The sequence below is a fragment of the Hemiscyllium ocellatum genome, chromosome 1, assembly GCF_020745735.1.
Source record: "Hemiscyllium ocellatum isolate sHemOce1 chromosome 1, sHemOce1.pat.X.cur, whole genome shotgun sequence".
In the NCBI taxonomy this organism is placed as follows: Eukaryota; Metazoa; Chordata; class Chondrichthyes; order Orectolobiformes; family Hemiscylliidae; genus Hemiscyllium; species Hemiscyllium ocellatum.
Genome location: NC_083401.1, coordinates 49,215,365 through 49,228,886, shown reverse-complemented (window position 1 = coordinate 49,228,886; position 13,522 = coordinate 49,215,365). Strand labels below are relative to the sequence as shown.

General features: G+C 44.4%; 1 protein-coding gene across 4 annotated transcripts in view; it reads right to left on the bottom strand.

Moving 5' to 3' along the window:
• Positions 1–13,522, bottom strand: part of znf532 (zinc finger protein 532) — a 155,909-nt gene that overhangs the window by 65,867 nt on the left and 76,520 nt on the right. For 3 of the 4 annotated variants that reach the window (XM_060853227.1, XM_060853134.1, XM_060853316.1), the window contains 2 exons: positions 6,564–6,726; positions 2,001–2,279 (listed from right to left, as the gene is read on the bottom strand). In XM_060853227.1, the coding sequence (XP_060709210.1) occupies positions 2,001–2,279; positions 6,564–6,726 (442 nt within the window). Of the gene's footprint in view, positions 1–1,290; positions 1,352–2,000; positions 2,280–6,563; positions 6,727–13,522 lie in introns of those variants that run through there. The other variant, XM_060853382.1, reaches the window with a different exon arrangement.

Genomic DNA, 13,522 nt, shown 5'->3' with positions numbered 1-13,522 from the left:
GTAAAAATCACACAACACCAGGTTATATTTCAACAGGTTTGACTGGAAGCACTAGCTTTCGGAGCACCGCTCCTTCATCAGGTAGTTGTGGAGGACACATCTGTAAGGCACAGAATTTATAGCAAAAGTTTACAGTGTGATGTAACTGAAATGATACATTGAAAAATACCTTGATTGTTTGTTAATTCTCTCATCTGTGAGAATGACCATGATAGTTTCACTTCTTTCATATGTAAATCACAAAATTTTTTTTAAAAATTACATTCTGTTTAACTGTAACAATTGGTGTCAGGCCAGATAAGATGTTGAAGGTGTTAGCCCCTGTGTTCTGTTGTCTGTGCCATAATGTTTAGACGGATTCTATTCTAAAAAATGAGTTAACAGAGTCTTACATAGATTCATAGATTGAGCAAAGTACAATGGAACTGCAAGTACAAATTCACCCCACAAAACATATATGTATGTATGTGTGTGTCTGTCTGGGATGGGGGTTGTGAGGGTCTGTGAGAGAGAGTGTATATAGAGTCATAGAAATGTACAGACACATACACTCCCACATTCACACACATGCACCCTCTCACAGACATAGATCCCTTTACATTCACACACATACATATACACTCTCTCACACAGACACTCCGAAACCTCCATCCCACACACACACATGCATGCACACATATACGTTTTGTGGGGTGAATTTGTACTTGCAGCATTACTTTGCTCAAAAACTGCATGAATCCATTTTGCTATAAATTCTATGCCTTACAAATGTGTCCTCCACAACCACCTGATGAAGGAGCGTCGCTCCGAAAGCTCGTGTGCTTCCAATTAAACCTGTTGGACTACAACCTGGTGTTGTGTGATTTTTAACTTTGTACATCCAAGTCCAACACCGGTCCAGTTCAAATCATCCTTTCAAGATGGTATTATTAAGGTTATTGACTCAATTTTGAGACCATAATTTCTCCATTAACCCCAGACAAGAAGACTCCAAATTAAGCACAGAGTGAAAAATTTCCTAATGTGAGTCCTAAATGTACTTCTCGCACGTTTGAACCAGTGTCCCCTTGACTCACTATCAATTTTCTACTAATTAATTTCTCTGGTCTATCTTTCCTACATCATCCATTGGGATACAGTTTTTTGTTGAAAAGCTAAATTACTTTGCCGCCGCACTCAAGGAATACTTACCCAGTTTACCTCATCTTGCTAGTTCTTGATCCTTTTCAAATTCTTCTCATGATACTCGTCACGATCCTTCCTTCAGTCTCCCCATGCTAACTCTCCCCATTTTTCTGTCTCTGCCCCACCTCCCCTCCTGCTGGGCAATGCTTGGTCATTCTAAACAACCCTGTAGCAAAAGATCACAAACACTTTGCCATCTTTGCACAAAATTATTCTAAACATTCCTAATGAATCCAAAGGCCACTGAAGTAATCCTTTCCTGATCGCAGAGCATCCAGTTACAGTTGTGGCTGCTGCTGACAAAGTTTAACTGCTCAGAATAAACCACATCTCAGCTGTTTGTTCTATGTGATATTACTAAATTGATGCTGCTATTCACTGTAATTACTGACCATGATCAACAGACTGATGTTATGATTTACAATGTGGCATCTTTAACTACACTTATGTTTGATTGGAGCTCAAACTTACTCTGCACTGCAATTCTGAAATATAATGATTTTGTGTATATTTATAATTTATAGAAATGTTAAATAATCCACGAGTTCTTCTCTATTTTGGAATGTATTCACAAATGGTTACCAAAAACAGCCTATAGAAAAAACACAAACAAGTAGAGTGGGCATTACAAATCTGAAATACAAAGAGCAAATGTTGGAAATATGGGAAAATTTCAGGTCAACGACCTTATATCAGCATTTCCTGTTTTAATGTCTTAAATGAATTATTTGGTGAAATGGTCTCTCCTTACAAACTGAATTCCATGGTTCCCAGAAATTGATGCATGATCCCCTTTTATGCCATTTAATTCATACCTTTCCATGGTCTTTTTTCATGTGAGAAATGTAGTCCTCTCGTTCAGGAAACCATTCCTCGCAGTCTTGACACATCCAACCAGGGTTATTTGCTTTTGAGCGGCTCCCAGTTTTCCTCACAGCCACTGAAGGTTTCTTCCCAAGCCGGTCAGTGCCATTAACAGCATTCCCGTCAGTTTTGTTCGGTCCCGCTGATGTAATTAATGGCTTTGTGACCAATGGTTGTTGAGGTCCCAGGTTGGGAGGACCCTCAATACTCTTGAGGATGCCATGCACAGTCTACAATATGAAAAGAAAATGAGGATTAGAGATTGTCATTATTACATTTATTCTGCTGGGACAAAACTTTGGAGCAAAAGTTATTTAAAGTTGAAATATTTCAACATTCATATCTTGTGACCACAACCACAAGAAAAAGGGTGGAGCCATTTTAAAACAAAACCCAGTGATCCAGCACAGTTGACTAATGCTACTAAATGTAGTGAATGTTGATTGTGGGTGACAATTTGTAAGAGAGTGCAATTTTACAGGTGGGGTGGTGGTGGATGATGTGGAGGCAGTGCCGCGTATTGCTTGTGCCCAGTTTCCAGCCCAACATGAAACCACATGACTTCAAATGTATGTCCCAGAACAATCATATGCAGGAGGCAAAATTGACAGGGTAATTATGAAAATTCCATCTCTCAGGAAGAGGAAGTCTTGCCAATCTGATGAGCCAGCAGCTAATTATCTCAACAGCTTCAGAGGTCAGTAGTGGTCACAGCTGGACTACAAGCAGCCCAAAGGGGTATCTGGATGGTGGTCAATTCGAGAGGTAAATCCAAGCATCTTTATCAGAGGGGAGATTGACGATGCGGGGTGGGGGTTAAGGAGGAGGAATGTGGACGGCAGTCAAGATTTGGATGCCAGGGTGAAGTTGCTAATGGTAAGCACAGGGAATTCCTCAAAGGAAGAACGCCACTCGTTTCTCACCTATTCACCCGAAAAGATGAAGTAGTGGTTAGCTTCCTTCAACTGACTTCCACAGCTGCACAAATGATTGCGCTGGGGTGGAAACATACCTTTAACTTGCCATTAATCAGCAGGTTATAGTCTCAATAGATTCAAGGTTAGAGAGGTCCATTATATTGTGGGGGCAATCCTGGGGGTGAGGAGAAAAGTGATGTGCAAGCCCCTGTTCAATCTCACATGACCCCTTTCTGACTGCAGACACCCTGACTGGCAGGATCAGACATTACCAACACCCCTACCACTACTCCCAAGTATCAGTTTGGACACAGTGGCAGTACTCTCATCCCTGAATTGTAAGGCCATAGTTTTTAACACCATTGCTAAAAGTCTAGCACATTGTGTAGGGTGGCACTTGAGAACTGCTTGTGTCAGGTGAGCCGCTTTTTGGATGAGATATTAAACATTTGCCTAGTTGAGAGTGTGGTGTTGGAAAAGAACAGTCAGCCAGGCAGAGGAGCAGGAGCATCAATGTTTCGGGCATAAGCCTTCATCAGGGATGAGGCTTGTGAGCCAAGGCAGGTGGGAGATAAATGGGAGAGGGTGGTGGGGCTGGGGGGAAGGTGCGATAGGTGGATGAAGATGGGGGTGAAGGTGATAGGTTGGAGAGGAGGGTGGAGCGGACAGGTGGAAAGGAAAATGGATAGGCAGGACAATTCAAGAGGGCAGCGCCAAATTGGAAGGTTGTATCTGGGATAAGGTGGGGGGGGGGTGAAATGAGGAAACTGGTGAAATCCACATTGATCCCATGTAGTTGGAGGGTCCCAAAGTGGAAGATGAGGTGTTCTTCCTCCAGGCAGCGGGTGGTAAGGGATTGGCAATGGAGGAGGCCCAGGACCTGCATGATCTTGGAGGAGTGGGAGGGGGAGCCCATGGGTTGGTGGGGGTTGATTCATGCATGTGTCCCGGAAATGTTCTCTGAAGTGTTTCGCAAATAGGTGTCCTGTCTCCCAATGTGGAAGAGACTGCATTGGGAGCAATGGATACAGTAAATGATGTGCGGAAGTGCAGGTAAATCTCTGACTAATGTGGAAGGCTCCTTTGGGGCTTTGGACAGAGGTGAGGGGGAAGGTGTGGGTGCAGAGTTTTCAATTCTTGCAGTGGCAGCGGAAGGTGCCGAGAGGGAAGGGTGGGTTGGTGGAGGGGCATCGGCCTGACAAGGGAATCGCGGAGGGCATAGTCATAATGGGACACAGCTAGGTGTGGAGAGGGAAATATATCCCTGGTGGTGGGGTCTGTTTATAGGTGGCAGAAATAACGGAGGATGATGCGATGTATCTGGAGATTGGTGGGATGGAAGTGAGGAACGGGGATTCTGTCCTTGTTGTGGTTGGAGAGATGGGGTTCAAGGACAGAGGTATGGGAAGTGGATGAGATGCGCTGGAGGCCATCGTCAACTACATGGGAAGGGAAATTGCGGTCTTTGAAGGAGGTCATCTCGTGTGTTCTGTGGTGGAATTGGTCCTCCTAGGAGCAGATGCGGCGGAGGTGTAGTCCAGGTAGCTGTGGGAGTCGGTAGGTTTGTAGATGTCTGTGTTAAGTTGGTCACCATTAACGGAGATGGAGGGGTCCAGGAAGGGGAGGGCCTTAACTGGTCTCAGCTATGTCTGTCTTTTCATCTGGTACGTGGAACAGTCCATCTTCCGCGGCTATACTGGCACCATTCCCCACCTTTTCCTCTGCTACATCGATGACTGTATCGGCGCCACCTCATGCTCCAAGTTGAACAATTCATCAATTTCACTAACATGTTCCACCCCGACCTTAAGTTCACCTGAACCATCTCGGACATCTCCCTCCGTTCCCTGGATCTCTCCATCTCCATTAATGGTGACTGACTCAACACGGATATCTATTTCAAACCCACCAACTCCCACAGCTACCTGGACTACACCATCCTCCTACTCTGCCTCTTGTAAAAATGCTATCCTTTATTCCCAACTCCTCCGCTTTGGCTGCATCTGATCCAAGGAGGGTCAATTCCACCACAGAACACAACAGACGGCCTCATTTCCCCTCCCATGTGGTCAATGATGCTCTCCAGCATGTCTCATCCATTTCCTGCACCTCTGCCCTCGAACCTCACCCCTCCAACTGCATTAAGGACAGACCCGCCTGGTCCTCACCTTCCACCCCACCAACCTCTGCGCATATTGCATCATCCTCCGCCATTTCCACCACTTACAAACTGACCGCCACCACCAGGGGTATATTTCCCTCCCCACCCCTATCTGCATTCTGTAAAGACCATTCCCTCCATGATTCCCTTGAAAGGTCCATGCCCCCCAGCGACCCATCCTCCCCTCCTGGCACATCCCCCTGCCATCGCAAGAATTACAAAACCTAGCCCACACCTCCCCCTTCACCTCCGTCCGAAGTCCCAAAGGAGTCTTGCACACCTGTCAGAGATTTAGCTGCACTTCCATAAACATCATTTACTGTATCCATTGCTCCCAATACTGTCTCTCCTACACTGAGGAAACAGGATGCTTAGTTGCGAAACACTTCAGGAAACATCTCCGGGACACATGTGCGAAGCAAACTCACCATCCCAGTGGTCGAACAGTTCAGCTCCCCCCTCCCACTCCCCCAAGGACAAGCAGGCCCTGGGCCTCCTCCATCGCCTTACCACCCTCCTCCAAACTCTTACCACCCGCTGCCTGGAGGAAGAATGCCTCATCTTCCACCTTGGGACTTTCCAACCACATGGGATCAATGTGGATTTCACCAGTTTCCTCATTTCCCATCCCCCACCTTACCCTAGATCCAAGCTTCCAACTGGGCACAGCCCTCATGACCTGTCCTACCTGTCTATCTTCCTTCCCTCCAATTCGCTCCACTCTCCTCTCCGACTTATCACCTTCACCTCCACCTTCATCTACCTCTCACGCTCTCCGTTACCTACCCCCCAGCCTCACCCCCTTCCATTTATCTCTCAGCTCCCTTGGCCCATACGTCGCATTCCTGATGAAGGGCTTATGCCTGAAATGTCACATCTCCTGCTCCTCAGACCTGCTGTGCTTTTCCAGCATGACACACTCAGCTCTGACCTCCAACATCTGTGGTCCTTACTTTCTCCTACATTTGCCAATTGCAAGTGACACCAACACATGATTACTGAAGAATAAGGGGATTCTGCTTGTGTCCTGGCAAATATTTATCCTTCAGCCAATGCCACTAAAGCAGATTACTAGGTTAGTGTCACATTTCTGTCAGATCACGCTGTGCAAACATTGAGTGTCATGTTTCTTTGCATCATCACCATGACTACACTTGGTAAGTAATCCATCCGCTGTATAGCTTGTTGGGACATCCTGCAGTAGTGAAATTTATAAATGCACTCCTTTTGCCTTTCTTCAACACTTGAAAATGAGCTGCTGAAGCATCTGGACTGAGACTAGCAATCCAAAAGGAACATTCAAGCCTTCATTAATCACCATAATTCAAAATATCAGAGCAAATAGGCAGGAATCTTAGCAACAGTCTGAGAATGAATCTAACAAAATAATTTACCTATTTTCATTAGTAAATATATCATCAATGGGAGGGATATACCTTAATGTGTTCCACCATCAGCTGCTTCTGTGCATATAGCAATGCACAATCCGGGCACTTGAAGACGGCAACTTTCTGCTTCGCAACATGTTGATCAAAATGGCTGCATAGCAAGGTTTGCTGAGTAAACACTGTGTCACACATGGAGCATTTGTAGATTATTCTAAAAACAAGAGGGGAAATTAGCATGCATTTTCCAGTACTTCAAGACTAGCAACTATTTTGCATCCATTTCTGTAAAAGAATGATTAGATATTTGAATTAATTACAGGCTGGGAACAATACAGCCTCATCTGTTCCATCACATTATTAAATTTAATTATGGCATTATTCTGGCTGCAATATGTCCAAAAGTGATTATGAGATGAGACTGCACACTAGGAAGAAAATGGTTTACATTCTCCTGATTTCAAAGCATGCAGAAACACTTCAATGAACTGCACTGTTAATTAATCATACTTTATCTTTCCCATCTATAAAGTTTACATCTAAGCTTTGTCTTTTCTTGGAAAAATACAGATATAATTCGTTCCAACTGTTTCATGGGTAACTTAATTTAACTAATGCCAGTCTGAGACAATTGGATTTCTCACAGGGGTTGAGTGTTGATTTTTGTCTCAATGTTATGCTCCAGCTCAGTTACATGTACTTGGCTTTCAATTTCAACTCCTATGTTACCAACATACAAAAGGAGCGATGATGCCATTGACTGAACGTCCAGTGAACCTTCGTCAGTGTATACAGTGGATTACATAAACAAAGTTAGTTAAGCAAGATAAATTAGGCCAAAAGCTTACCTTACCTACCAATCAGCAAATACAGTAAATCTGCCCATTATTGATAAATTGATAAATCACACTAAGATTTCCTATCTTGGAATTAAAGATGAGATTTTCAGATGGTGTCATATCTACTAATGTCAGAAAAAGCTTTATCATGTAATTGTGTGCTTTTTTACCTCATGATGTAATTGGCTGCATAAATTACATGTGACTACACTTCGCAAATATTGTATTGGCTGTGAAACATTTTAATTATTCTGAGATCGTGAGCAACTATACAAATGAAGGTACTTCCTTTCCCAATGGAATTCAAGGAAAGCTGTCCATTTAAAATTGATTTGAACAGCTCTCAATAATCTTAACGTAATTGTTTGACTAAAAGATGAAATTATGTTGTGAGGAAAACAGTCTGGATACCACGGGTCTTAATTGCCAAACCATAAAATCAGTCTTGACTCTAAAGCTTTGATCCTTCCGGTGCGACACTATTTTCAATATCATGCACCACTGATCACAAACAAAACGAAGGGGAAAATTTTACATCAACACTTTTCCAAAGCTCTTCATTCATAAACATCCACATCAAACAAAATCATGAGCTGACAATATTCTAAAATGTCAAGAATACAAATGGTTTTAATGGTTTTATTCTGGAGACGTCTCTATTTCACATTTTGATGATTCATTTGCTAAATGTCTCTAGCAACCTTCTACCAAACAGGTACTTATTTTGTATGCTGGCTTTACATCTTTGAATAGAACACATTTACTGAAAGTTAGGGGAGGGCAAAAATGATCACTGCCATTTTAACCACACTAAGATACGCTAATATTTCCTATTTTGGAATTAAAGATGAGATTTTCAGATGGTGTCAGAAAAAGCTTTATCATGTAATTGTGTGTTTTTTAACCTCATTATCTACGCAAGAGAGATTGCGTGCACATAACTCGCAAATGCATATGGTAAGCGAGATGACAATTCTTTACTCTAGTGAGGTTTTATAGGGCCCAAGGTTCTAGCACCATAATTAACAGTATCTGGACACGACATCAGACACTGCAAGCTGGGAACTGCCCAGAAGTGTGTGGTGATCGTCCCCAGTAGCTACGAGATGCCTGTGAAGAAGCGAAAGCTGGCATCCAGGTTTAGTGACACTGACTGCCAACTGCTGCTGGAAGGATTCATTGATAGGAGGGACATCCTCTGACCATGAGATTGCCCAGGAGGCCATCTCATCAAACCCAGTTGCCCTGGGTCCAGATAACAACCCAGATCCGTGGCAATAGTTCTCACACTGAAATGGCAAGCAGTGCTGGTGGAAAATGTCTGACCAGCAGTTAAGGGGCAACTGGCACCATCATCTCTCTACCAGCTCACACTGGCAGGGCCTTAACTCTGCCACTGCACAGGCAGCACAGAAAGGCACCCAGCCTGTCAGCCTCACATGGAGAAAGTGAGGACTGCAGATGCTGCAGATCAGAGTTGAGAGTGTGGTGTTGGAAAAGCACAGCAGGTCAGGCAGCATCCAAGGAGAAGGAGAGTCAACATTTCAGGCATAAGTCCTTCTCCAGGAATATGCCAGCCTCACAGGCATGATAGGACACACAATGACTCTCTGCCAATTCATGCCCTCAAAGTATATAAACACTTTCTGCCCAGTGTGCTTCCCAATCAATGCTCATCCACTTGCAAGTGTATGCATCCATTCCATCATACTCAATCCTTCTCTTTATTTCATTGCAGGTAAACAGCAATGAAATCATAATTCTCATTCCTTTTGAAGAAGGAGCACTACAGATGGTTAATGAAGACCACGGCCTTTATTGTGGCACCAGAGTGACAGGAATAGACCTACAACCCATTGAGCAACATGAATATGTACAGAGGGCAAACACGTTGACCTGTGTAAGCTACTCTGCAACTTCCATACCTAACTTTTTTTTCTCTTCACTTCTTCAGTAAATGCAGCATCCAGCCCTAGGCCCAGTGCAAGAAGTCACAGTCTGAGCCATTCTAAACCAGCAATACCTCTAAACAGGAAACCTCTGAATGCTCAGGGGCACACAGAAAAGACATTCACCTGACCCTCCACCAACATAGAGATTGTCATCTCAGTAGTTACATTGGCTACAGCAGTCCCAGGGACACAATCTGGGAACACATCACTGAAACCTATCCAGAGTCAGTGGAGACAGAAACATCCAAAGTCTGTCAAATCAAAGGAATGCTGAAGAGCAGACACCTGCTCAGACTCATGAAGATCTTCTTCCTCAGACTTTTCCTGTCATTCCTGCATATCCTCCTCAGCCAACACCTCCAAACTTTTGCAACTGAGGTTCTGGGGAGTGCAACATCATTATGATGCAGGAGATCTGGCCTGAGGTTTAACACAGCTCATTTTCATAAAGTCTATGATCTGTTCCACAATGGACCAGGTTGAAGCATGGACAGCGTTGTTTGTATCTCTCCTCGATAGTAGGCAGAGCACTTCCAAAATGTGTCATCAACTGAACATGGAGGGGAGTATCCCTTGTCACCTAGCAACCATCCTTGAATGAGCCAAAAGCCTTCGAAAGTATCTGGCACCTGTGAGTGGCCCAGGGTGTGATAGTTATGGCAGCTCTCTGGATATCTTGTGCAGATTGCATTGACAAGCTGTTCTGGTCACAAATGATTTGAACATTAAGAAAATGGAGTTCTATTCAGTTGACACTGGCTGATGGTTGATAATTGGGCACTCCAACTGCTATCTGGTTGCAATCAGTTGTATCCCGAACCTGTGGGAAAGCAGTAACTGTTGAGAATCCTTATATTACTGCTGCCTACATCCTGTGACAAAGGAGGGCGCATACAAAGAAAGCATCAGTGTCATGCCAATGCACTTCTGAGGTGAAGACCAGAAATACCTCAGGGGGTTCTAGAACAATCCACAGAAAAAGAAAATAAGGGCAGCTGTTATCTTTATGTTTTTCGAAATGGGGTTGCCACCCAGTCTTTTTAACCAGACGATCTATGGCTAGCAGCTGGCATACAGCTATGACATGGTGGCTTGGAACATTCTGAGTCATCTGCAATACTGCCTCTCACTCATTACCAGGTAGCTGCACCTAAATGTGCTTTGAGCAAGAGCTCGCCTTTGACTCTTTATCTCGTTCCTTCTCAGTCGGCACACTGTTCAGCAGCTGCTGCTGTTGTATTCGGTGATGGTTCCTTTAGGACTGCAAGATCTATTAATGAGTTGATCTGTGCATGGTCCTTTCACTTTCAGGAGATCTGTGAGAACATTAAGTGAAAAGCACAATTTTTGTAAAGGGTTGCTTTCCCCTAACATCGTTCCACATGAAACTTCAGGTATTCCCTGACCCTGTGTTAGTCTCAAACCTGTCCAACTGACATGCGCTCCATGTGATTCAGCAATGCTCTGATTCCTGGCAGTTCATTGCCACCAACCGCACCAGAGCTTGGAGGCATCTATTCCAGCAGGATTACGCTCTAACTATACAACCTTGGCCATGCACATTATTAATCCTGAGGTAAAAAAGGTGGTCCAAGAAAATGCCAATATGGTCAAGACATGATGCTGTTTCCATGAGCCAGCTCCCGCTCCCACACCCACTACCCCCCTCCCCCCACCACCAACTCAACTCAAAAGGTACCATGAGTCCTCTCCAAGCAGCCTCTATTTTATATGTGAGATAGAGCAGTTGCTATGTAATATTTTGCGACCGTTATGACATTGTGGCATCGCCAATGGGAACCATTAGATTTTATGTGACTGAACATTACTCCTTTGACTCTGACTGACCTGTGTGCACAAGATGCCAATCAGGCCATTCTCACTCAGTACTTTGGGACAGCAGGTCAGAATTCTATAAAAGGAGGTAGAGGAAAAAAGAAAGTCCAGTTTGGACTAATGTGATCATCATATTCTGAGATGCGACTTGAATCTGGACTTTCTGGCCCAGAGGAGGAGTACTACCATTGTGCTACAATACCCTTAAGATGAAAAGAGGTAGGTTTGTATTTAATCAACCTATTGGGAATGCAATGACACACTTCCATGACAGCTGGGATTTGACCCTGGACTTTCCAGCCCAGAGGGAGGGAGACTACCATCATGACGTATGTTGACATGCTGGCTAAGTGGGAATTGAAGGCAGTTGTTTCACATTTATTAATCACTGAACTCCTAATTACTGGAGTAGCTTTTTAAATAACTTTGCATTTCAGCCATTTCACCTTTCTAGGGAAACAGGAAGGGGTGCTCTTATGGTTCAGTGGTAGTGCCCCTACCCCTAGACCAAGAAACCCAGGGTCAAGCCCCATCTGCTCTGGATTAGATCAGATTAGATCCCCTACAGTATGGAAATGGCTCTTCGGCCTAACAAGACCCTCCGACGAACAACCCATCCAGACCCACTCCCCCACCCTACATTTACCCCTGTCCCTAACACTATGGGCAATTTAGTATGGCCAATTCACCTGACCTACATCTTTGGACTGTAGGAGAAAACTGGAGCACCCGGAGGAAACCCATGCAGACACGGGGAGAACATGCAAACTCCACACAGACAGTCACCTGAGGTGGGGATCGAACCTGGGTCCCTGGCGCTGTGAGGCTACAGTGCTGACCACTGAGCCACTGTGCTCCAGTATTGTGTCATAATGTTTCTGAACAGGTTGTTTAAGAAAATATCCAAGGAGAACAGTTATTTACCCTTTTCACTGTTGGTGTTGCTTTGTCAATATTGAAAGCTTATTATGCATTTTTTTTGATCAACATGGTGAGCTTCAGAACTTTCGTTACCACAGTGACTTGCAGGCTCCCTCCTTACCCACAGTTTCACCCTCCCCTGCCCACCCCTCCATGGCTCTTACTGTATCACAATCCCTGTTTCTCCAGTGATCCTGTGTCCCCCTCCCCTGCCCATTTCACTTCTGCTCTTTTTCTTTTAAACAATATTCTCCATTTACTCCCATTGCACACCTGTAATCTCCCACTCAGAATGACCAGAAGTGAGTTTAGCACTGGCTAGTCTCCCCACATCAACCCCACACCCCATAGTGCTAGATTCCACTCTACTATATTCATTTATGCTGTGGCTGTAAACATTCTCTCCATTAGCAAAGGCATCCAGGCCAGTCCCCAGAATTGATCGGCATGTAGCATCAATAATGCTCAGAAAATCTCTGGTGTGTGTCTAATCTGGCCTCCTGGCTGACTGCAGTCCATTCCCAAAGAAACTTTGCAGGACATCCCAATTGACAGCAACTCACTTCACCTGGACTGTACTTGAAGGATGGTTCTGACTGACCGGGCAGCAAGGCCTGGACTAATTTAGCTTGTCTTTCATGACTGATTGTGGCCCAATCCTTGGACTTAGTTTGGGTCAACTGTTTGACTAAGAACAAGGAAATGGCTGTGGAAGTGAATAATTACTTCGCGCCAGACTATAAATGATCCAATCTCTGAACAGACTGTGATGGTATTCCCTGATGAACTGAGCATCCACTTGTTCCATTAATCAGTAAACACGCCTTCCCTTTGTCTTTCCCACATCCTCATGTGCTGGGTTTGCTGTGTATGCAGCTGATACCTATGATGCCTGTGCCCTTCAGCAACACGCACCCTGCTTTCACATTGACACTTTGTCATTTCCGACAATCACGTGCTCCTGCCTTCACTTCCCCGCTGAAGTGTTCCTCTCTGCCACAAGCTGCTGCTTGCCTTCAGCGACATGTGCCAGCTGTGAGACAAAAGCTGCTGCTATACCCTGACCATGAGTGTGTCAATGTGAAGGTGAAGCTGATACATTCCCACTCTCCCGATTAACAATGGACCAGAACATATTCTGCCTTGCCTCAATGGCAACACCTTACAACAAAAATAAGAGACAAGGGATATGAGGAAGATTTTTTATGGATACAGCTAAAGCTATGTATTTACCTGAACTGGAAGCAGAAACGCAATAGGTACTCACTAGGTTTGTGCGGTTGAGTATCCTGATTGTGAAGGAGAAGTTAATTTTGCAACCTGTGCAATTATTGAGATGAAATGCATGCAGATAGATCTTTTGCCATCTAATGGCTAGAACATCATTTCATCGTCTGAAGAGGGAGGATTTAACTGCAAATGTTTGTCTCACTGGTGAGAATCTGACGTTTGGACTCTCGTA